This window comes from Leptodactylus fuscus, chromosome 9 (genome assembly GCF_031893055.1).
Source record: "Leptodactylus fuscus isolate aLepFus1 chromosome 9, aLepFus1.hap2, whole genome shotgun sequence".
NCBI classification, from domain to species: Eukaryota; Metazoa; Chordata; class Amphibia; order Anura; family Leptodactylidae; genus Leptodactylus; species Leptodactylus fuscus.
This window is the reverse complement of record NC_134273.1, coordinates 381,116-406,861: the sequence shown is the minus strand read 5'-3', so window position 1 is coordinate 406,861 and position 25,746 is coordinate 381,116. Positions and strand designations below refer to the sequence as shown.

Here is a 25,746-nt window from a genome sequence, read left to right as displayed (position 1 = left end):
GGAGGTAGATATAGGCGTCTAGAGAGATATATAGGAGGTAGATACAGACGTCTAGAGAGATATATAGGAGGTAGCTATAGGCGTCTAGAGAGAGATATAGGAAGTAGCTATAGGCGTCTAGTGAGAGATATAGGAGGTAGCTATAGGCGTCTAGTGAGAGATATAGGAGGTAGATACAGGCGTCTAGTAAGAGATATAGGAGGTAGATATAGGTGTCTAGAGAGCTATATAGGAGGTAGATATAGGCGTCTAGTGAGATATATAGGAGGTAGATACAGGCGTCTAGTGAGAGATATAGGAGGTAGATATAGGCGTCTAGAGAGCTATATAGGAGGTAGATATAGGCGTCTAGTGAGATATATAGGAGGTAGATATAGGCGTCTAGTGAGATATATAGGAGGTAGATATAGGCGTCTAGTGAGATATATAGGAGGTAGATATAGGCGTCTAGTGAGATATATAGGAGATAGATATAGGCGTCTAGTGAGATATATAGGAGGTAGATATAGGCGTCTAGTGAGATATATAGGAGGTAGATATAGGCGTCTAGAGAGATATATAGGAGGTAGATATAGGCGTCTAGTGAGATATATAGGAGGTAGATATAGGCGTCTAGTGAGATATATAGGAGGTAGATATAGGCGTCTAGAGAGATATATAGGAGGTAGATATAGGCGTCTAGTGAGATATATAGGAGGTAGATATAGGCGTCTAGAGAGATATATAGGAGGTAGATACAGGCGTCTAGTGAGATATATAGGAGGTAGATATAGGCGTCTAGAGAGATATATAGGAGGTAGATATAGGCGTCTAGAGAGATATATATAGGAGGTAGATATAGGCGTCTAGAGAGATATATAGGAGGTAGATATAGACGTCTAGTGAGATATATAGGAGGTAGATATAGGCGTCTAGTGAGATATATAGGAGGTAGATATAGGCGTCTAGAGATATATATATAGGAGGTAGATATAGGCGTCTAGTGAGATATATAGGAGGTAGATATAGGCGTCTAGAGAGATATATAGGAGGTAGATATAGGCGTCTAGAGATATATATATAGGAGGTAGATATAGGCGTCTAGTGAGATATATAGGAGGTAGATATAGGCGTCTAGTGAGAGATATAGGAGGTAGATATAGGCGTCTAGAGAGCTATATAGGAGGTAGATATAGGCGTCTAGTGAGATATATAGGAGGTAGATATAGGCGTCTAGTGAGATATATAGGAGGTAGATATAGGCGTCTAGAGAGCTATATAGGAGGTAGATATAGGCGTCTAGTGAGATATATAGGAGGTAGATATAGGCGTCTAGAGAGATATATAGGAGGTAGATATAGGCGTCTAGTGAGATATATAGGAGGTAGATATAGGCGTCTAGTGAGATATATAGGAGGTAGATATAGGCGTCTAGTGAGATATATAGGAGGTAGATATAGGCGTCTAGTGAGATATATAGGAGGTAGATATAGGCGTCTAGAGAGATATATAGGAGGTAGATATAGGCGTCTAGTGAGACATATCTCTTTCTTACTAATTCACCTCACTATCTCAGCCATAACACTGTAGCATCAAATAAACTGTAACATTGCGAGGCGGCCGGCGCCATTTTATACCTTTCCCGACATTTCCCGCTCAGTGGGAGGGGCCAGCAGCTGCTGCAGGTTACAGCACGTTACATCACTTCCGGATTGCGTTTCACGCCTCATTTTGGCTTTCAAACTCAATTGGTTTGGGATAAAAATGATGGCAGAGGTATAGCCAATAATCTGAGAGGACAGGTGTCACGGGAAAGGAAGCTAGCGAATCACAACACAGGAGAGGCTGAGCCTCAACAAGTTCTGCCAATCAATGACGTGCATGCGGAAAAGACAACTTGACCAATAAATGAAGAGAATGGGAGAGGGCGGGGCGGATGTCTGGTCTTCGGGTCTGCGGCGCGGGGAGTTCTCACTGTCACCCAGGAGGTGATGCCGGCAGGTGAGGAGGGGGAGATGGCTGTACCTCACCTGTCTATGGATATGAGGGGAGGGGGAGAGATGGCTGTACCTCACCTGTCTATAGATATGAGGGGAGGGGGAGATGGCTGTACCTCACCTGTCTATAGATATGAGGGGAGGGGGAGATGGCTGTACCTCACCTGTCTATAGATATGAGAGGAGGGGGAGATGGCTGTACCTCACCTGTCTATAGATATGAGAGGAGGGGGAGATGGCTGTACCTCACCTGTCTATAGATATGAGGGGAGGGGGAGATGGCTGTACCTCACCTGTCTATAGATATGAGGGGAGGGGGAAAGATGGCTGTACCTCACCTGTCTGTAGATATGAGAGGAGGGGGAGATGGCTGTACCTCACCTGTCTGTAGATATGAGGGGAGGGGGAGATGGCTGTACCTCACCTGTCTATAGATATGAGAGGAGGGGGAGATGGCTGTACCTCACCTGTCTGTAGATATGAGGGGAGGGGGAGATGGCTGTACCTCACCTGTCTATAGATATGAGAGGAGGGGGAGATGGCTGTACCTCACCTGTCTATAGATATGAGGGGAGGGGGAGATGGCTGTACCTCACCTGTCTATAGATATAAGGGGAGGGGGAGAGATGGCTGTACCTCACCTGTCTATAGATAAGGGGAGGGGAGAGATGGCTGTACCTCACCTGTCTATAGATATGAGAGGAGGGGGAGATGGCTGTACCTCACCTGTCTATAGATATGAGAGGAGGGGGAGATGGCTGTACCTCACCTGTCTATAGATATGAGGGGAGGGGGAGATGGCTGTACCTCACCTGTCTATAGATATGAGGGGAGGGGGAAAGATGGCTGTACCTCACCTGTCTATAGATATGAGGGGAGGGGGAGATGGCTGTACCTCACCTGTCTATAGATATGAGGGGAGGGGGAGATGGCTGTACCTCACCTGTCTATAGATATGAGAGGAGGGGGAGATGGCTGTACCTCACCTGTCTATAGATATGAGAGGAGGGGGAGATGGCTGTACCTCACCTGTCTATAGATATGAGAGGAGGGGGAGATGGCTGTACCTCACCTGTCTATAGATATGAGGGGAGGGGGAGATGGCTGTACCTCACCTGTCTATAGATATGAGGGGAGGGGGAAAGATGGCTGTACCTCACCTGTCTATAGATATGAGGGGAGGGGGAAAGATGGCTGTACCTCACCTGTCTATAGATATGAGGGGAGGGGGAGATGGCTGTACCTCACCTGTCTATAGATATGAGAGGAGGGGGAGATGGCTGTACCTCACCTGTCTATAGATATGAGAGGAGGGGGAGATGGCTGTACCTCACCTGTCTATGGATATGAGGGGAGGGGGAGATGGCTGTACCTCACCTGTCTATAGATATGAGGGGAGGGGGAGATGGCTGTACCTCACCTGTCTATGGATATGAGGGGAGGGGGAGATGGCTGTACCTCACCTGTCTATAGATATGAGGGGAGGGGGAGATGGCTGTACCTCACCTGTCTATAGATATGAGGGGAGGGGGAGATGGCTGTACCTCACCTGTCTATGGATATGAGGGGAGGGGGAGATGGCTGTACCTCACCTGTCTATAGATATGAGAGGAGGGGGAGAGATGGCTGTACCTCACCTGTCTATAGATATGAGGGGAGGGGGAGATGGCTGTACCTCACCTGTCTATGGATATGAGGGGAGGGGGAGATGGCTGTACCTCACCTGTCTATAGATATGAGGGGAGGGGGAGATGGCTGTACCTCACCTGTCTATAGATATGAGAGGAGGGAAAGATGGCTGTACCTCACCTGTCTATAGATATGAGGGGAGGGGGGGAGATGGCTGTACCTCACCTGTCTATGGATATGAGGGGAGGGGGAGAGATGGCTGTACCTCACCTGTCTATGGATATGAGGGGAGGGGGGGAGATGGCTGTACCTCACCTGTCTATAGATATGAGGGGAGGGGGGGAGATGGCTGTACCTCACCTGTCTATAGATATAAGGGGAGGGGGGGAGATGGCTGTACCTCACCTGTCTATAGATAAGGGGAGGGGGAGATGGCTGTACCTCACCTGTCTATAGATAAGGGGAGGGGGAGATGGCTGTACCTCACCTGTCTATAGATATGAGGGGAGGGGGAGATGGCTGTACCTCACCTGTCTATAGATATGAGAGGAGGGGGAGATGGCTGTACCTCACCTGTCTGTAGATATGAGGGGAGGGGGAGATGGCTGTACCTCACCTGTCTATGGATATGAGGGGAGGGGGAGATGGCTGTACCTCACCTGTCTATGGATATGAGAGGAGGGGGAGATGGCTGTACCTCACCTGTCTATAGATATGAGGGGAGGGGGAGATGGCTGTACCTCACCTGTCTATAGATATGAGGGGAGGGGGAGATGGCTGTACCTCACCTGTCTATAGATATGAGGGGAGGGGGAGATGGCTGTACCTCACCTGTCTATAGATATGAGGGGAGGGGGAGATGGCTGTACCTCACCTGTCTATAGATATGAGGGGAGGGGGAGATGGCTGTACCTCACCTGTCTATAGATGAGGGGAGGGGGAGATGGCTGTACCTCACCTGTCTATAGATGAGGGGAGGGGGAGATGGCTGTACCTCACCTGTCTATAGATATGAGGGGAGGGGGAGAGATGGCTGTACCTCACCTGTCTATAGATATGAGGGGAGGGGGAGATGGCTGTACCTCACCTGTCTGTAGATATGGGGGGGTGTTCTTTACACCCTCCTTATCCATTCTGATATGAGGGTGGTCCCGGGACCCCCCCCCCCCCCCTTCTGTTTCATGACTGGGTTCAGGTGGGCGCTATTTATAATATCACTGACTCACATACTGAAGATAGATGTGGCCGAGTCTTGTGCTGTTTTTTTTTTTTTTTGTCTGTGAGGGGGTGAAGGGGAGGCGACTAGGAAGGGGACCGTGTGGGTGGGACCCCGTGTGTGGGGGACCTCTGTGTGTTCATGGGTGGGGGATCCACGTGTGTGGGTTGGCGGAGGGGAAAGGAATCCCTGTGTGCCAATGGCTACAGAGCAGAAGGCATGAAATCTGGCACCAGAGGTGGGTGGGTTGTGCCGCTGATGTCCCCGTCCCCCCCCCCTCATGTTCCTGTGCTCTTTCTCCTCAGACATGGTCAGCAGTCAGCATATCCCAATAGATGATCCTGTGAAGCGGAAAAAGAAGAAGAAAAGGGCGCGGGCCACGGACAGCTTTACGGGGCAGTTTGCAGGTCGGTCTCTGGGTGTTGGGATTTATTTCTGACCTCTCGGGCTGTGACCCGGATTTGGCCGAGCCCTTCACTCAGAAGTTTCTACCTTGGCACTGGAACCTGTGTACACAATTCAGATACTCGCGGTCACGACTACAAATACAGGCTTAGTCCTCTGAGCAATAAACGCTCTCTAAGGCCCGCCCTCCTGGAACGCAGCTTTTTTTGTTGCAGTTTTTTGAGCCAAAGCCAATAATGGGGGATATCTCGGAGGCTTCTTAGACCTCCCCCCCTCTGCTCAATTCACTCCTTGCTTTGGCTTAAACTGCAGCAAAATCTGGAACTAAAAACGCTTTCTTTCTGCCTTAAAGGGGTTCCGCACCCCTACCCATGGTGCACCCGTCCTGGAACAGAAAAGACTGGGTAGACATAAGTTTGGCCCTCCCCGGGTTAGTTTTCCTGTCCCAAGATGGGGCACAAGAAGGGGGTCTTGATATTACTTGCACCCTTGCATCTGTTAAGGTGTAAGTCAAGTTTAAGTGCATCCCTTTTGTCTTGTTAGGGTATGTTCACACAGGTTTTTTTTGCAGGTGGATTCCGCGTCAGGCTTCCATTCATTAAGGGTCTATCCCAGACGTTCATCTGAATGGGAGCCACTTACTTTTTTTCCCGCTGGTGGAGATATAAGCGAGATGCCCCTTCTTCCCACAGATTCCACATCTCAGGCAGCTGTGGCGTCCGCGACACAAGACTGTCTCCTGATTAGGCCTATTCGTTCGGGCCTAATTGGGAACGGAATGCCACGACTGAATGCTGGAGCACTGCATCCTGTCACGGCTAGCCACGTGGAAGTTCATTCAGCGGAATTTGGTTTCCACCATGTGAACATACGCTAAGCCTCCTCCCACTGCGGTGAAGTTGGGTGGTTGTGCTTAATGTTGCTGTTTGGTGTATCGGTTCCCGCAACTGGCTGTGGTTTTGGTCAAGTATGTCTGAAGCAGGTGACAGTCTTGCTGACCCACCAGGACCCCCTAGGCACACAAGCCTGGTACAAGCCCTTGTCCCCAGCGGCTACACTGACACAAATCCCCAGTGATTCTTACTTTCATCTTGGGGAAATTTGTATCTTTTGCAGGGGTCCAAAGTGAGACCAGATCCGAGAATTGTGGCATTGGTGAAACGTTTCTTCTCTCTTCATATAGAAAAGCATTGTCAGGTCTTGTTTGGTGATTAAACAGTTGGCTAGAAGGGGAAGGGTCGTCTATTAAGGGCTGTCCCAGCCATTCCTAGAGACCTGCAAGGGCTGTGGTACTCTGCTTGGGAAGATGACGGACTGGGCCGTGGTAGTCTGCTTGGGAAGATAACGGACTGGGCCCTGGTACTCTGCTTGGGAAGACGATGTACTGGGCTGTGGTACTCTGCTTGGGAAGATAACGGACTGGGCTGTGGTACTCTGCTTGGGAAGATGACGGACTGGGCTGTGGTACTCTGCTTGGGAAGATAACGGACTGGGCCCTGGTACTCTGCTTGGGAAGATGATGTACTGGGCTGTGGTACTCTGCTTGGGAAGATAACGGACTGGGCTGTGGTACTCTGCTTGGGAAGATAACGGACTGGGCTGTGGTACTCTGCTTGGGAAGATAACGGACTGGGCTGTGGTACTCTGCTTGGGAAGATAACGGACTGGGCTGTGGTACTCTGCTTGGGAAGACGATGTACTGGGCTGTGGTACTCTGCTTTGGAAGACGATGTACTGGGCTGTGGTACTCTACTTGGGAAGACGATGTACTGGGCTGTGGTACTCTGCTTGGGAAGATAACGGACTGGGCTGTGGTACTCTGCTTGGGAAGATGACGGACTGGGCCGTGGTAGTCTGCTTGGGAAGATGATGTACTGGGCTGTGGTACTCTGCTTGGGAAGATAACGGACTGGGCTGTGGTACTCTGCTTGGGAAGATAACGGACTGGGCTGTGGTACTCTGCTTGGGAAGATGATGTACTGGGCTGTGGTACTCTGCTTGAGAAGATGATGTACTGGGCTGTGGTACTCTGCTTGGGAAGATAACGGACTGGGCTGTGGTACTCTGCTTGGGAAGATGATGTACTGGGCTGTGGTACTCTGCTTTGGAAGACGATGTACTGGGCTGTGGTACTCTACTTGGGAAGACGATGTACTGGGCTGTGGTACTCTGCTTGGGAAGATAACGGACTGGGCTGTGGTACTCTGCTTGGGAAGATGATGTACTGGGCTGTGGTACTCTGCTTGGGAAGATGATGTACTGGGCTGTGGTACTCTGCTTGGGAAGATGATGTACTGGGCTGTGGTACTCTGCTTGGGAAGATGACGGACTGGGCCCTGGTACTCTGCTTGGGAAGATGACGGACTGGGCCCTGGTACTCTGCTTGGGAAGATGACGGACTGGGCCCTGGTACTCTGCTTGGGAAGATGACGGACTGGGCCCTGGTACTCTGCTTGGGAAGATGATGTACTGGGCTGTGGTACTCTGCTTGGGAAGATGACGGACTGGGCCCTGGTACTCTGCTTGGGAAGATGATGTACTGGGCTGTGGTACTCTGCTTGGGAAGATGATGTACTGGGCTGTGGTACTCTGCTTGGGAAGATGACGGACTGGGCCCTGGTACTCTGCTTGGGAAGATGACGGACTGGGCCGTGGTACTCTGCTTGGGAACATGATAGACTGGGCCGTGGTAGTATGCATATCGAGGCCACTTTTTTGACTCTTAGCAAAAATGATTCGGTAGGGTTGCTCTGAGGAATTATGATGTGTGTGTATATAATATATATATATATGTTCTGGAATCTTCCCATCCTCCTTCAAGCATGCTGTTATATCTCCGCTATTGAAAAAACCCTCCCTGGACCCGTCCTGTGCTGCTAACTACCGACCCGTCTCTAACCTCCCCTTCATCTCTAAACTCTTGGAACGCCTGGTCTATTCTCGTGTAATCCGCTATCTCTCTGCTAACTCTCTGCTTGACCCCTTACAATCTGGTTTCCGCGCTCTGCACTGAAACGGCTCTCACAAAAGTCTCCAATGATGGGGCCACACGGTGGCTCAGTGGTTAGCACTGCAGCCTTGCAGCGCTGGAGTCCTGGTGTTCAAATCCCACCAAAGGCAAAAAAACATCTGCAAGGAGTTTGTATGTTCTCCCCGTGTTTGCATGGATTTCCATCCCATATTCCAAAGACATACTGATAGGGAAAAATGTATATTGTGAGCTCTATGTGGGGGGAGGGGCTCACAATCTACATTAAAAAAAAAGTCTCCAATGATCTGCTAATGGCTAAATCCAATGGCGACTTCTCTCTTCTTATTCTTCTGGACCTCTCTGCAGCTTTTGACACTGTTGACCATCATCTCCTCCTCACTCTGCTCCGCTCAGTCGGCCTCATGGACACTGCGCTCTCCTGGTTCTCCTCTTATCTCTCAGACCGCACTTTCAGTCTATCATTTGCGGGCTCTGTTTCTTCCCCTCTTTCCCTTGCTGTTGGGGTTCCTCAGGGCTCGGTCCTAGGCCCCCTGCTCTTTTCTCTCTACACAGCCCCCATTGGACAAACCATCACCAGATTTGGCTTCAGGTACCATCTTTATGCTGATGACACCCAATTATACACATCTTCCCGTGACATCACCCCTGCACTCATACAGAACACTAGTGACTGTCTTTCTGCTGTCTCTAATATCATGTCCTCGCTCTATCTGACACTAAATCTCTCTAAGACTGAACTACTACGGTTTCCACCATCTAATAGATCTGTCCCTGATATATCCATTGCAGTCTCAGGCCTTACTATAACTGCTAGGCAGTAGGCCCGCTGCCTCGGGGTCATGTGGGGTCAAAAACATCTCCAGAATACACCCTTTCCTCACCAGAGATACACTAAGGACACTTATTGTCTCTCTGATTCATTCTCGCCTTGACTACTCTAACTCCTTACTTATCCGTCTTCCCCTCACTAAACTCTCCCCTCTACAATCTATTCTGAATGCAGTGGCCAGGCTCATCTATCAGGCTAGATGCTACAGCGAGGCCTCCGGCCTGTGCCGGTCGCTACAGCGAGGCCTCCGGCCTGTGTCGGTCGCTACAGCGAGGCCTCCGGTCTGTGTCGGTCGCTACAGCGAGGCCTCCGGTCTGTGTCGGTCGCTACAGCGAGGCCTCCGGTCTGTGTCGGTCGCTACAGCGAGGCCTCCGGTCTGTGTCGGTCGCTACAGCGAGGCCTCCGGTCTGTGTCGGTCGCTACAGCGAGGCCTCCGGTCTGTGTCGGTCGCTACAGCGAGGCCTCCGGTCTGTGTCGGTCGCTACAGCGAGGCCTCCGGTCTGTGTCGGTCGCTACAGCGAGGCCTCCGGTCTGTGTCGGTCGCTACAGCGAGGCCTCCGGTCTGTGCCGGTCGCTACAGCGAGGCCTCCGGTCTGTGCCGGTCGCTACAGCGAGGCCTCCGGTCTGTGCCGGTCGCTACAGCGAGGCCTCCGGTCTGTGCCGGTCGCTACAGCGAGGCCTCCGGTCTGTGCCGGTCGCTACAGCGAGGCCTCCGGTCTGTGCCGGTCGCTACAGCGAGGCCTCCGGTCTGTGCCGGTCGCTACAGCGAGGCCTCCGGTCTGTGCCGGTCGCTACAGCGAGGCCTCCGGTCTGTGCCGGTCGCTACAGCGAGGCCTCCGGTCTGTGCCGGTCGCTACAGCGAGGCCTCCGGTCTGTGCCGGTCGCTACAGCGAGGCCTCCGGTCTGTGCCGGTCGCTACAGCGAGGCCTCCGGTCTGTGCCGGTCGCTACAGCGAGGCCTCCGGTCTGTGCCGGTCGCTACAGCGAGGCCTCCGGTCTGTGCCGGTCGCTACAGCGAGGCCTCCGGTCTGTGCCGGTCGCTACAGCGAGGCCTCCGGTCTGTGCCGGTCGCTACAGCGAGGCCTCCGGTCTGTGCCGGTCGCTACAGCGAGGCCTCCGGTCTGTGCCGGTCGCTACAGCGAGGCCTCCGGTCTGTGCCGGTCGCTACAGCGAGGCCTCCGGTCTGTGCCGGTCGCTACAGCGAGGCCTCCGGTCTGTGCCGGTCGTTACATTGGCTGCCTATTCATTATATAATACAATATAAAGTTCTCCCCCTCCCCCACAAGGCTCTCCATAATGCCGCACCTCCATACATCTCCTCCCTCATCTCTGTCTACCGCCCAACCCATGCTCTCCGCTCACTCAATGACCTAACACTTCCATCTCTATTATCAGAACCTCCCCCGCTCGTATACAAGACTTCTCCCGAGCTGCACCACTTCTCTGGAATGCTCTACCCCGGACAATCAGAGTAACTCCCAATTTCTACAGTTTAAAACGCAAACTAAAGACACATCTTATCAGAGCGGCCGATCACAATGTCTAACGTAAACCCTTAACCCTCCTTTGTCCCGAGAGAATAAAAGACAGATTGTCAGTTGCATCACACTGTTTGGTAAGTCTATAATCCCACATGTCTTACTTCAGTGTGAGCTACAATTGTCATAGTCATGGAAATACAGAAAACTCACAGAATGAGAAGGTGTGGCCAAACTTTTGGTCTGTACTGTGTGTATGTATGTATGTATGTGTGTGTGTGTGTGTGTGTGTGTGTGTATATATATATATATATATATATATATATATATATATATATATATATATATATATATATATATAATATATCTATCTAGAACAGAGAAGGGTCCATTCACACAGTCCACAGGAGACACAAGTCGAACGTGGCACATACCTTCAGGCACATGGCAGTGGATACTTACATCTCTCACTGAGCTCCTGCTTGGGTTTAGGGAATGTGGAACATCCACTCATGTTTCTCTTTAGCTTTATGGGCTAGACCCAACCCCCCATCTTTATGTATATAATGGTTCTATATGTGTAAATACATGCCACTTGTCTTCTGTGGACTGTGTGAGAGCAGGACCCTTCCCCACTCTAGGACCAGATCAGACTGGAATCCCCTGAAGCGCTGCTTAGCGTCGTGTGATGGTTGTTCTTGACTAGAGATGAGCGAACGCCGTTCGATCGAATACAGATTTGATTGAATATCAGGTCGTTCGGGATGTTCGATTACAATCGAATACAAGGCCGCAAACGCAGTAAAAATTCGTATCCCCTCCCACCTTCCCTGGCGCATTTTTTGCACCAATAATGGCGCAAGGGAGGTGGGACAGGAACTACGACAACGGAGGCAGTGAAAAAAAAATCTGAAAAAGTAATTGGCGGCCGGAAACAGAACCTCCAATTTAGACGAATGGTGGATTTACCATTCAACTAATTTGGGACTGTGAAGTATGTGACTGTGAGACAGGGACAGATGTACAGGAGGGTTAGCTAGGGGTTACCTTTATTTAGGGGGGAATGTCACTCACCAGCTCTTTGGGGTCTATCTGGTCGGGATCCCTGGCAGCTTGCGATATGCGCGAGTTGACTTTTTCCCATAGGAATGCATTGACCAGTGTTGATTGGCCAGTGTACAGCATACAGAAGTACGGCATTCGGCCAATCAATGCTGGTCAGTGAATTCCTAGGCCGAGATGAAGCAGAGCTGAACCTGCTACACACTCAGCTCTACCGATGTAGCAGTGTCCGATGCAGCAGCGCTGAGTGTGTAGCAGATCCAGCTCTGCTACATTGGACATTGCTACATCGCCAGCACTTAGGGTTGAGCCGATCTTGACATTTCAGGATCGTTTTGAAAATCCAATTTCCGATCATTCAGAGATTGGATTTTAAAAATGATCCTATTCACTACACAGCATGTAGTCCAAAAATTCTTGGACCCCACGCTGCGTAGTGATTACCCCCCCCCCCGTTGTTCACTTGCCTGCATAGCTGCAGCTCCCAGCTCTTCCTGGTCCGGTCCTCTGTCAATTTGCCTTCAGAGTCTTCTGACGTTTCCCCGCCCACACGCTCCAGCCGCACTAAGCCCCGCCTACTCCCTGCATCTCTACAATCCTAGTCTAGGGAGGCAGGGTCCTCTGTCCTCTTCAGAGCGCCCTGCACCCCGCCTCCCTAGACTAGTATTGTAGAGAGGCAGGGAGTAGGCCGGGCTTAGTAGGTGGGGCATCACTCACGTCTCCCCTCCGAGTACCCACCCACACTGTCCTAAGCCCTGCCCCTCTCCCCAACTAGTATTATAGAGAAGGCTTAGGAGGGGGCTTAGGAGAGTGTGGCCCACACTCTAAGCCCCGCCTTCTCTACAATAACAGTCGGGTGAGAGGGGGGCAGGGCGCTCTGAGGACCGGACCAAGAAGAGGAGCTGGGAGCTGCAGGTAAGTGGACAACGGTGGGGGGGGGAGGTTAATCCGATACTGCACACTCAGCTCAACTACTCCGGAGTTGAGCTGATCGTACGGCCCGATGTAGCAGAGCTGGCAGATGTAGCAGTCTGATGCAGCAGACTAACACACTCAGCTCTGCTGCATCGGACTGCTAACATCGGCCAGCTCTGCTACATCTCTGGTGTATCTGCACTACTCCCAACTATCCTTCCATCTACTTCTCCTGTCACACACATCTCGTGTGTAGCAGAGCTCAGCGCACTCTCAGCACTGCTACATCTCTACAACAGAGTGTAGAGATGTAGCTGTGCTGAGCTCTGTTACACCAGAGATGTGTGTGACAGGAGGAGTAGCTGGAGGGATGGTTGGCAGTAGTGCAGAGCTGTGTGTGTGACAGGAGGAGGAGGAGATGGAGGGATGGTTGGGTGTAGCAGAACTGAGCTCTGCTTCATCTCCGGTGTCCGGAGTAGCTGAGCTAACCGCACGGCTAACTCTACTTCATCTCGCCATAGGAATGCATTGACCAGCGTTAATTGGCCAGTGTACAGCATTCGGCCAATCAACGCTGGTTCTGCCGGAGGAGGCGGAGTCTAAAATCGGACCAGAATGGAAACTGCTGTGGACCAATTTTAGACTCCGCCTCCTCAGGCAGAACCAGTGTTGATTGGCCGAAAGCAGTACACTGGCCAATCAAGGCTGGTCAATTCATTCCTATGGGAAAAAGTCATCTGTGGCATATCACAAGCTGCCAGGGATCCCGACATAATAAAGGTACTTGATGCCCCCAGACATACTCCCCCTGCTGGCCCAGTTACATTGCAGAGGTGTTGGCATCATTTGCTGGGGTGTCATAGTGGACTTGCTGACTCTCCTGAGGCGAATGGTGGGATCCCCTGTAGCGAAGCATTTTCTCCCATAGACTATAATGGGGTTCCATATTCGTTCGGATAGTCGAATATTGCGCGGCTACTCAATACGAATAACGAACATCGAATATTTTACTGTTCGCTCATCTCTATTTTTGACTAAAGAATTGTGTGAGTGCAGTGTCTTATATGTCCATTGGACTGCACCATTATAGGAGGGGCACCATTTGGTCTTCCAGTTTCCTCTGCTTCCGTCCCATTTTGAGGGTGCCAAGGCCCCCGCTGCCATAAAACACCCCTTGGCTTAAATCTCCCTTCTTCCCATGACCATACTACGCGCTGCTCGTCCAGCCAGTCGCCATTTTGGTCTGCTGTGGGCGCGGTCTCGGATACTCTTCTAGTAATTGTTTTTCTGAATCCTATTATTTTCCCGCAATCTGTTTTTGTTTTTTTTGTTTTTTTTCTAGTTTGATCCACCTAGAATAGAGATACGAGGGCAGAATTTTACCTATAGCATGGACAAAATGTCTTCCCGGATTTCCTGTCCTGACACCGAGCGACTGACCATAGTGTAGATCTGTATAAAATTGGCAACAGAGGTCCAATAAATTGCCAGGATAAAGCCCTCACCTGAAGCCTATGACGGCTTATAAAGATGAGAGGTGGCAACAACCAGTAGCAGACGTCCTACAACAGGAGAATCGGGAGAGAACGGGAAAACCAGTCGTGCTCACTATTCTGCTGGTCACTGTGTACATACATTACATTACTTATCCTGTATTATACTCCAGAGCTGCGCTCACTATTCTGCTGGTGCAGTCACTGTGTACATACATTACATTACTTATCCTGTATTATACCCCAGAGCTGCACTCACTATTCTGCTGGTACAGTCACTGTGTACATACATTACATTACTTATCCTGTATTATACTCCAGAGCTGCGCTCACTATTCTGCTGGTCACTGTGTACATACATTACATTACTTATCCTGTATTATACTCCAGAGCTGCGCTCACTATTCTGCTGGTCACTGTGTACATACATTACATTACTTATCCTGTATTATACTCCAGAGCTGTGCTCACTATTCTGCTGGTGCAGTCACTGTGTACATACATTACATTACTTATCCTGTATTATACTCCAGAGCTGCGCTCACTATTCTGCTGGTCACTGTGTACATACATTACATTACTTATCCTGTATTATACTCCAGAGCTGTGCTCACTATTCTGCTGGTGCAGTCACTGTGTACATACATTACATTACTTATCCTGTATTATACTCCAGAGCTGTGCTCACTATTCTGCTGGTACAGTCACTGTGTACATACATTACATTACTTATCCTGTATTATACTCCAGAGCTGCGCTCACTATTCTGCTGGTCACTGTGTACATACATTACATTACTTATCCTGTATTATACTCCAGAGCTGTGCTCACTATTCTGCTGGTCACTGTGTACATACATTACATTACTTATCCTGTATTATACTCCAGAGCTGCGCTCACTATTCTGCTGGTCACTGTGTACATACATTACATTACTTATCCTGTATTATACTCCAGAGCTGCGCTCACTATTCTGCTGGTGCAGTCACCGTGTACATACATTACATTACTTATCCTGTATTATACTCCAGAGCTGCGCTCACTATTCTGCTGGTGCAGTCACTGTGTACATACATTACATTACTTATCCTGTATTATACTCCAGAGCTGCGCTCACTATTCTGCTGGTACAGTCACTGTGTACATACATTACATTACTTATCCTGTATTATACTCCAGAGCTGCGCTCACTATTCTGCTGGTACAGTCTCTGTGTACACACATTACATTACTTATCCTGTATTATACGCCAGAGCTGCGCTCACTATTCTGCTGGTACAGTCACTGTGTACATACATTACATTACTTATCCTGTATTATACTCCAGAGCTGCACTCACTATTCTGCTGGTACAGTCACTGTGTACATACATTACATTATTTATCCTGTATTATACTCCAGTGCTGCGCTCACTATTCTGCTGGTACAGTCACTGTGTACATATATTACTTATCCTGTATTATACTCCAGAGCTGCGCTCACTATTCTGCTGGTCACTGTGTACATACATTACATTACTTATCCTGTATTATACTCCAGAGCTGCGCTCACTATTCTGCTGGTGCAGTCACTGTGTACATACATTACATTACTTATCCTGTATTATACTCCAGAGCTGCGCTCACTATTCTGCTGGTACAGTCACTGTGTACATACATTACATTACTTATCCTTTATTATACTCCAGAGCTGCGCTCACTATTCTGCTGGTACAGTCACTGTGTACATACATTACATTACTTATCCTGTACTATACTCCAGAGCTGCGCTCACTATTCTGCTGGTGCAGTCTCTGTGTACACACATTACATTACTTATCCTGTATTATACTCCAGAGCTGCGCTCACTATTCTGCTGGTGCAGTCACTGTGTACATACATTACATTACTTATCCTGTATTATACTCCAGAGCTGCGCTCACTATTCTGCTGGTACAGTCACTGTGTACATACATTACATTACTTATCCTGTATTATACTCCAGAGCTGCGCTCACTATTCTACTGGTACAGTCACTGTGTACATACATTACATTACTTATCCTGTATTATACTCCAGAGCTGCGCTCACTATTCTGCTGGTACAGTCACTGTGTACATACATTACATTACTTATCCTGTATTATACTGCAGAGCTGCGCGAACTATTCTGCTGGTACAGTCACTGTGTACATACATTACATTACTTATCCTGTATTATACTCCAGAGCTGCGCTCACTATTCTGCTGGTACAGTCACTGTGTACATACATTACATTACTTATCCTGTATTATACTGCAGAGCTGCGCTCACTATTCTGCTGGTGCAGTCACTGTGTACATACATTACATTACTTATCCTGTATTATACCCCAGAGCTGCGCTCACTATTCTGCTGGTACAGTTAGTGTACATACATTACTTATCCTGTATTATACTCCAGAGCTGCGCTCACTATTCTGCTGGTACAGTCACTGTGTACATACATTACATTACTTATCCTGTATTATACCCCAGAGCTGCGCTCACTATTCTGCTGGTACAGTTAGTGTACATACATTACTTATCCTGTATTATACTCCAGAGCTGCGCTCACTATTCTGCTGGTCACTGTATACATACATTACATTACTTATCCTGTATTATACTCCAGAGCTGCGCTCACTATTCTGCTGGTGCAGTCACTGTGTACATACATTACATTACTTATCCTGTATTATACTCCAGAGCTGCACTCACTATTCTGCTGGTGCAGTCACTGTGTACATACATTACATTACTTATCCTGTATTATACTCCAGAGCTGCGCTCACTATTCTGCTGGTACAGTCGCTGTGTACATACATTACATTACTTATCCTGTATTATACTCCAGAGCTGCACTCACTATTCTGCTGGTGCAGTCACTGTGTACATACATTACATTACTTATCCTGTATTATACTGCAGAGCTGCACTCACTATTCTGCTGGTGCAGTCACTGTGTACATACATTACATTACTTATCCTGTATTATACTCCAGAGCTGCGCTCACTATTCTGCTGGTGCAGTCTCTGTGTACATACATTACATTACTTATCCTGTATTATACTGCAGAGCTGCACTCACTATTCTGCTGGTGCAGTCTCTGTGTACATACATTACATTACTTATCCTGTATTATACTCCAGAGCTGCGCTCACTATTCTGCTGGTACAGTCGCTGTGTACATACATTACATTACTTATCCTGTATTATACTCCAGAGCTGCACTCACTATTCTGCTGGTGCAGTCGCTGTGTACATACATTACATTACTTATCCTGTATTATACTGCAGAGCTGCACTCACTATTCTGCTGGTGCAGTCACTGTGTACATACATTACATTACTTATCCTGTATTATACTCCAGAGCTGCGCTCACTATTCTGCTGGTACAGTCGCTGTATACATACATTACATTACTTATCCTGTATTATACTCCAGAGCTGCGCTCACTATTCTGCTGGTACAGTCGCTGTGTACATACATTACGTTACTTATCCTGTATTATACTCCAGAGCTGCACTCACTATTCTGCTGGTACAGTCACTGTGTACATACATTACATTACTTATCCTGTATTATACTGCAGAGCTGCACTCACTATTCTGCTGGTGCAGTCACTGTGTACATACATTACATTACTTATCCTGTATTATACTCCAGAGCTGCGCTCACTATTCTGCTGGTGCAGTCTCTGTGTACATACATTACATTACTTATCCTGTATTATACTGCAGAGCTGCACTCACTATTCTGCTGGTGCAGTCTCTGTGTACATACATTACATTACTTATCCTGTATTATACTCCAGAGCTGCACTCACTATTCTGCTGGTACAGTCGCTGTGTACATACATTACATTACTTATCCTGTATTATACTCCAGAGCTGCGCTCACTATTCTGCTGGTGCAGTCTCTGTGTACATACATTACATTACTTATCCTGTATTATACTGCAGAGCTGCACTCACTATTCTGCTGGTGCAGTCACTGTATACATACATTACATTACTTATCCTGTATTATACTCCAGAGCTGTGCTCACTATTCTGCTGGTACAGTCACTGTGTACATACATTACATTACTTATCCTGTATTATACTCCAGAGCTGCGCTCACTATTCTGCTGGTACAGTCACTGTGTACATACATTACATTACTTATCCTGTATTATACTCCAGAGCTGCGTTCAGTATTCTGCTGGTGCAGTCACTGTGTACATACATTACATTACTTATCCTGTATTATACCCCAGAGCTGCGCTCACTATTCTGCTGGTGCAGTCACTGTGTACATACATTACTTATCCTGTATTATACTCCAGAGCTGCGCTCACTATTCTGCTGGTGCAGTCACTGTGTACATACATTACATTACTTATCCTGTATTATACTCCAGAGCTGCGCTCACTACTTTGCTGGTCTCTCCTGTGAGATCTTTGGCCGCCCCTTTTCAGTTTTGCCCCATTGTGGGGTGGATTAGAAGGTGACATTGTGTGCTGGAGGTCTGACTCGTGTTTGGGGCTGTTACTCGGGGTTCTGACGACCTCTTTGAGTTATTTTGTTCCTATGGTGTCTTGTAGATTTGTATAGACTGACGGACGAGCTGCTCGGGGAAGGCGCCTACGCCAAGGTCCAAGGCTGCGTCAGCCTGCAGAATGGGAAGGATTACGCTGTTAAGGTGACCTGTCCTTTACCTCGTGGCTACTACTTTGGGGCGCAGTTGTGCAGCTTATAATGTGCTCCCTCCATCTTTTGGCAGATTGTGGAGAAGAAGGCCGGGCACAGTCGCAGCCGCGTCTTCCGAGAAGTAGAAACTTTGTACCAGTGTCAAGGCAATAAGTAAGTTCCTATAGAAATGCTGATTGTTGGCCTCTGCATCATAGATGTGTATTATGCACCAAACTCCAGCCGCTAACGCACTTCGTCAAGGAGGAGGAGTCATTTTGCAGATCTGTGTGCAGAGGTCGTTGTCTTTTTCGGTTTCTCTACTAATTTGTTTTATGTGGCAGGAATATTCTGGAGCTGATCGAGTTCTGCGAAGACGACGCTCGCTTTTATCTGGTGTTTGAGAAGTTACGAGGCGGTATGTTGTCATGGCTACAAGCTAAGAATTGGTGGGTGGAGCGCCCTCTCTGCCCGCTACTGGGCATTGATATGGGCAGCTCAGAGATGGAAGATACTGTCAGTCAGGTCGCAGTTTGTCCGACACATGGGCAGAGTTTCCCAGGCTGACCGCTCAGCCTTAAAGGGGATGGTCTGGGAATTTCTCTTCCTTTGTAAAGTTAGTGATAAGTCGCTTGTTGCTGCCGTGTGTGACTCCTTGTTCTTAGCGGTCTGGCTTCTGGACGTTGCGCGCCCTTTATTCCATCCAGTTCAGGAGCTGTAGAATTGTCATGTCCGTTGTCTCTTCTGGCAGGTTCCATCCTCTCACATATCCAGCGGAGGAAGCACTTTGATGAGAGAGAAGCCAGTATGGTGGTCCGGGACATCGCTTCGGCTCTGGACTTCCTGCACACAAAAGGTGGGTGCGGCATTGCCCTTCATGGGATGCGACCGGCCGGGGGGTTCAGAGCCGTTCCAGGTGAGCCCCGTGATTAAGCTGCTGCTCTCTTATCTATCAGGGATTGCTCATCGAGATCTGAAACCAGAGAATATCCTGTGTGAATGTGAAGACAAGGTAAGTGTGGGGGAGGGGCTGCTGCGTGTTCTTGACACTACTGCTTACACTTTCTGGGCCTTTGTAGGTATCGCCTGTAAAAATCTGTGACTTCGATCTTGGAAGTGGTGTAAAGCTGAACTCTGCATCGACCCCCATCACCACCCCAGAGCTCACCACACCAGTAAGTCCAGACTGTAAATGGGGGTGACAATTAGTGACCATTGTCCAAACTCGCTCCTCCTCTATCACTCATGGGATCCCATGGTCAGGAGCTGTACAATATTACGGACTCCAACTAGACGCTTGAACCTCCAATCTGTATCGCTTTTTCTTTGAGGACCACCCCTATAAAGGCCACTCTTTTGTGCATGCTGAGTTCTCAGTGTATGTCCATGAAATACAGAACTAGGAGGAACCGAAACCTGAAATGTTAAGTAACAGCCTATAAAATCCAAGGATTCTTCCCGTTATGTGCCTGCGGTCCGACACTTTGTGGCAGCCTGATGATTGCCGTGGTCGTGACACCATAAGCAAGTGGCTAAATCTCTTATCAATCGAGGGTTACACTCAGGTTATGAAATATAAAGAGTCTTCAGTAGTTGGTGCCTCTTTAATGGCTGATGACCATGATGACTCTAGAAAGCCGTTGTCCACCTGCTGATATTTGGGCCATAGAACTGTTCCCAGTAGCCTTGATCCACAGATGTGATAAGTCTATACCGCACGCTGCTACTATGCATCATACATGGCTTCATCTTGTGCCTCCCCTGTATGTGACAGTACAGTACGCCCCCTGGTGGATGAGGAGAGTGTCAGCGACTGTCTATACTGGGGGAGGAGGGTCTCTGGAGCCTGGATGCACCTTCTAGTCTACCAACCAGAGGTTGGACAGATTGTTACACTTCATGCCTGGCTACTTAAGAGCAGGTTGTATGAGAAGTCTCCTGCGAGGACGCCCCTAGGAGAGGCAGAAGCCCTGCTCTCCATTGAGGGACACCAGGCCAGTTTGATCATATTGTCTTTTTGGTCGCACTTGGAAATATGATCAGACTCCAGATTCACCTTCTCTCGTATCCCGGTTATGGTCGGTAGCCCTACATCACAGCACCAGGAGAGCACCATTGGCCTCCAGCAGATCTGCACATGTCCTGTGGGGGTGCTGGTCAGTTCAGCAGTGACCTATAACATTCCGGGTGTCTTTCCAGTGCGGCTCGGCAGAGTACATGGCTCCAGAAGTGGTGGAAGTCTTCACAGAAGAAGCTACCTTCTATGATAAACGTTGCGATCTGTGGAGCCTGGGGGTCATCCTCTACATAATGCTGAGTGGCTATCCACCCTTCGTGGGGAATTGTGGGACGGACTGTGGCTGGGACCGAGGAGAAGTCTGCCGAGTGTGCCAGGTAATGACGTTGGGCATTGGTTCAGCCTTTCATCCGGATTGTGCAGTTTTTGTCATTTCTCAAAAGTGCCGCCATTGCTTCCTAGAACAAACTGTTTGAAAGTATTCAAGAAGGCAAATATGAGTTTCCTGAGCGTGACTGGGCGCACATCTCCAACCAGGCCAAGGATCTAATCTCCAAGCTGCTCGTCCGCCATGCCAAAGATCGCCTCAGTGCTGCACAGGTCCTTCAGCACCCTTGGGTCCAAGGGGTAAGTATTGCCATACAACACAGCAAATCTCTGTAAGACTGCACCTGTAGGGACTGCTCTACCTCCTATATCCTGCCCCCCCCCCTCACCTGTAGGGACTGCTCCACCTCCTATATCCTGCCCCCCCCCCTCACCTGTAGGGACTGCTCCACCTCCTATATCCTGCCCCCCCCCCCCTCACCTGTAGGGACTGCTCTACCTCCTATATCCTGCTCCCCCCCCCCCTACCTGCAGGGACTGCTCTACCTCCTATATCCTGCCCCCCCCCCCCCTCACCTGTAGGGACTGCTCCACCTCCTATATCCTGCCCCCCCCCTCACCTGCAGGGACTGCTCTACCTCCTATATCCTGCCCCTGCAGGGACTGCTCTACCTCCTATATCCTGCCCCCCCCCCCCCCTCACCTGTAGGGACTGCTCCACCTCCTATATCCTGCCCCCCCCCTCACCTGTAGGGACTGCTCCACCTCCTATATACTGCCCCCCGCACCTGCAGGGACTGCTCTACCTCCTATATCCTGCCCCCCGCACCTGCAGGGACTGCTCCACCTCCTATATCCTGCCCCTGCAGGGACTGCTCCACCTCCTATATACTGCCCCCCCCCCCCTCACCTGTAGGGACTGCTCTACCTCCTATATCCTGCCCCCCCCCCTCACCTGTAGGGACTGCTCCACCTCCTATATCCTGCCCCCCCCCCCCCCCCCTCACCTGCAGGGACTGCTCTACCTCCTATATCCTGCTCCCCCCCCCTACCTGCAGGGACTGCTCTACCTCCTATATCCTGCCCCCCCCCCCTCACCTGTAGGGACTGCTCCACCTCCTATATCCTGCCCCTGCACGGACTGCTCTACCTCCTATATCCTGCCCCTGCAGGGACTGCTCTACCTCCTATATCCTGCCCCTGCAGGGACTGCTCTACCTCCTATATCCTGCTCCCCCCCCCTACCTGCAGGGACTGCTCTACCTCCTATATCCTGCCCCCCCCCCTCACCTGTAGGGACTGCTCCACCTCCTATATCCTGCCCCCCCCCCTCACCTGTAGGGACTGCTCCACCTCCTATATCCTGCCCCTGCAGGGACTGCTCCACCTCCTATATACTGCCCCCCGCACCTGCAGGGACTGCTCTACCTCCTATATACTGCCCCCCCCCCTCACCTGTAGGGACTGCTCCACCTCCTATATCCTGCCCCCCCCCCCTCACCTGTAGGGACTGCTCCACCTCCTATATCCTGCCCCTGCAGGGACTGCTCCACCTCCTATATCCTGCCCCCCCCCCCCCTCACCTGCAGGGACTGCTCTACCTCCTATATCCTGCCCCTGCAGGGACTGCTCCACCTCCTATATCCTGCCCCCCCCCCCCCCCCTCACCTGTAGGGACTGCTCCACCTCCTATATCCTGCCCCTGCAGGGACTGCTCTACCTCCTATATCCTGCCCCCCCCCCCCCCTCACCTGTAGGGACTGCTCCACCTCCTATATCCTGCCCCTGCAGGGACTGCTCCACCTCCTATATACTGCCCCCCGCACCTGCAGGGACTGCTCTACCTCCTATATCCTGCCCCCCCCCCCCTCACCTGTAGGGACTGCTCCACCTCCTATATCCTGCCCCTGCAGGGACTGCTCTACCTCCTATATCCTGCCCCTGCAGGGACTGCTCTACCTCCTATATCCTGCCCCTGCAGGGACTGCTCTACCTCCTATATCCTGCCCCCCCTCACCTGTAGGGACTGCTCCACCTCCTATATCCTGCCCCCCCCCCTCACCTGTAGGGACTGCTCCACCTCCTATATCCTGCCCCCCCCCCCCCCTCACCTGTAGGGACTGCTCCACCTCCTATATCCTGCCCCCCCCCCTCACCTGTAGGGACTGCTCTACCTCCTATATACTGCCCCCCCCCCCTCACCTGTAGGGACTGCTCCACCTCCTATATACTGCCCCCCCCCTGCAGGGACTGCTCTACCTCCTATATCCTGTACCCCCCCCCCTCACCTGTAGGGACTGCTCTACCTCCTATATACTGCCCCCCCCCCTGCAGGGACTGCTCTACCTCCTATATACTGCCCCCCCCCCTGCAGGGACTGCTCTACCTCCTATATCCTGCCCTCCCCCTGCAGGGACTGCTCTACCTCCTATATCCTGCCCCCCCCCCTCACCTGTAGGGACTGATCTACCTCCTATATCCTGCCCCCCCCCCCCCCTCACCTGTAGGGACTGCTCCACCTCCTATATCCTGCCCCCCCCTCACCTGCAGGGACTGCTCTACCTCCTATATCCTGCCCCCCCCATGCAGGGACTGCTCTACCTCCTATATACTGCCCCCCCCCCCTACCTGCAGGGACTGCTCTACCTCCTATATCCTGCCCCCCCCTCACCTGCAGGGACTGCTCTACCTCCTATATCCTGCCCCCCCCTCACCTGCAGGGACTGCTCTACCTCCTATATACTGCCCCCCCCCCCCTGCAGGGACTGCTCTACCTCCTATATACTGCCCCCCCCCTGCAGGGACTGCTCTACCTCCTATATACTGCCCCCCCCCCCCCCCCCCTGCAGGGACTGCTCTACCTCCTATATACTGCCCCCCCCCCCCCCCCCCTGCAGGGACTGCTCTACCTCCTATATCCTGCCCCCCCCTGCAGGGACGGCTCTACCTCCTATATACTGCCCCCCCCCCCCCCCCCCCTGCAGGGACTGCTCTACCTCCTATATACTGCCCCCCCCCCCCCCCCCCCCTGCAGGGACTGCTCTACCTCCTATATTCTGTTGTGAAGAAATTCTTGGCCTTGTGTTTTTGGCTAGGACGCTCCTGAGCGAGGGCTCCCGACCCCCCTGGTTCTCCAGAAGTAAGTAGTCCTGCTTTGTGTCGGCCTCCTCCAGGCTCCTCCTCTCGTCCAGCCATTAACGCCTTGTCTTTTTGTGCAGGAACAGCAGTGCGAAGGACTTGACTCTCTTTGCTGCCGAGGCCATTGCGGTGAATCGTCAGCTCTCCCAACATGACAGTGACCTGAGCCGAGACAGCGAGAGCTTCATCCAGAAGATTTGCTCCATGCGACTGTCCCCACCCTCCAAGTCTCGACTGGCAAAGAGAAGAGCACAAGCCCTGGCCAGTAAGGGCAGCGCCCCCGACTGACTGCTTTTTATTTTTTTTCCTTTTAAATAGAAGAATTTTAGCTTTTAAAGAACTGTAACCCTGACGGGCGAGTGACCCCCAGCCATGGGGGGTGAATGTGACATGCCAGATGCCCCTCCCTCATGTTCCTTGTCCATTGAGCCATCTCATCATGATTTGAAGACCTCATTCTATATAGAGAGAGATATTGAAAGCACTTTGATAAATGTTATTTTTATAGGGGGGAGGGGGGGGGGGTGAAGCCAATGCTGGGCCGGTGCAATGTCTGGACTCATCTCCAGGACTTCCTCGGGGGGGTTGTAAAGCCAATGCAATGTCTGGACTCTTCATCTCTAATGTTATTTAATACAAAGTAATAAACTTCCAGCTTTTTATCTTTTGTTGGGATCTGTGGGTAGAAAATGGCTGAAAAAAGTGATCGCTGGCGCCCCTCGAAGAACAGAAGCTGGGCCCCCCTTTTGGCTTTCATGGCAATCCATATTAATATGCGTGGGTCTGACTCCTGGGGCCCCTGCAGATCAGCTGGACCAAAAGCCATGACTGAGTGCTGCGCTGCATAGCAATGGCTCTTGGTACTGCAGTGACGTCTGATAGGAAAGTCCCTATAAATGGGCATCTCCTATAGATCAGTCACTGGCGTCCATTCCTGGTGGGCAGCCATAAATCTCTCACCAAGGATAGATGGGATGATGAGGGTTTCCAGGACATCCCTCATGACACAGGAGGATTCTTCCTGTCCCTACAGAGAGATGGCCTGCAACATTTCTACCAGGGCTGTAGGATTGGCTCCGGGGGTCAGCAGTTCTGGGGGTGGGGGGGGGGGCTTGGGGGTTAGGGTGCTAGTAGAAGGGCCTACTGCCAGTCGCTGCTCCCCTTCTTCTGGTTCTGGGTGTCCAGCAGGAAGTTTCCTCTCACTCCTACACTTGCGGGTAAGAAGTCAGTTTCTATAGGGTGACTTTCCTGTGACCAATGTCAAATGAATAGGAAAGCCAAGTACGTACCAGTCCTATCAGTCACCACAACTGTGCCCCCCCCCCCCCCCTGCGTGTAATCCCAGGGCTATTCTCGTGTAATACCCCTCCCCTCCAGCCTAATACCAGGGCTATTCTCACCTAATACTCCTCCCCTCCAGCCTAATACCAGGGCTATTCTCACCTAATACTCCTCCCCTCCAGCCTAATACCAGGGCTATTCTCACCTAATACTCCTCCCCTCCAGCCTAATACCAGGGCTATTCTCACCTAATACTCCTCCCCTCCAGCCTAATACCAGGGCTATTCTCACGTAATACTCCTCCCCTCCAGCCTAATAC

At 50.6% G+C, this 25,746-nt stretch overlaps 1 protein-coding gene across 2 annotated transcripts; it reads left to right on the top strand.

Annotated features, from left to right (window-relative positions):
- The first annotated feature begins 1,883 nt into the window (after positions 1-1,883).
- MKNK1 (MAPK interacting serine/threonine kinase 1) lies at positions 1,884-24,680 on the top strand. 2 transcript variants are annotated; one of them, XM_075287974.1, is made up of 12 exons: positions 1,884-1,980; positions 5,127-5,228; positions 18,580-18,677; positions 18,759-18,838; positions 19,009-19,082; positions 19,416-19,520; positions 19,621-19,676; positions 19,744-19,839; positions 20,864-21,058; positions 21,144-21,308; positions 24,104-24,147; positions 24,227-24,680. In XM_075287974.1, exons 1-12 carry the CDS (start codon positions 1,971-1,973, stop codon positions 24,432-24,434), a joined length of 1,233 nt encoding a protein of 410 aa, XP_075144075.1. In that variant the 5' UTR covers positions 1,884-1,970; the 3' UTR covers positions 24,435-24,680. The 2 variants fall into 2 exon arrangements, with proteins under 2 accessions (XP_075144075.1, XP_075144076.1); XM_075287975.1 differs by lacking the exon at positions 19,744-19,839.
- The last annotated feature ends 1,066 nt before the right edge of the window (positions 24,681-25,746 follow it).

What these genes read in the sequence shown, in the direction of transcription:
- MKNK1 (XM_075287974.1), top strand. An exon ending in AAGTCTGCCGAGTGTGCCAG is followed by an intron (nt 21,059 to 21,143) that starts GTAATGACGTTG and finishes ATTGCTTCCTAG; the next exon opens with AACAAACTGTTTGAAAGTAT. An exon ending in ACCCCCCTGGTTCTCCAGAA is followed by an intron (nt 24,148 to 24,226) that starts GTAAGTAGTCCT and finishes CTTTTTGTGCAG; the next exon opens with GAACAGCAGTGCGAAGGACT.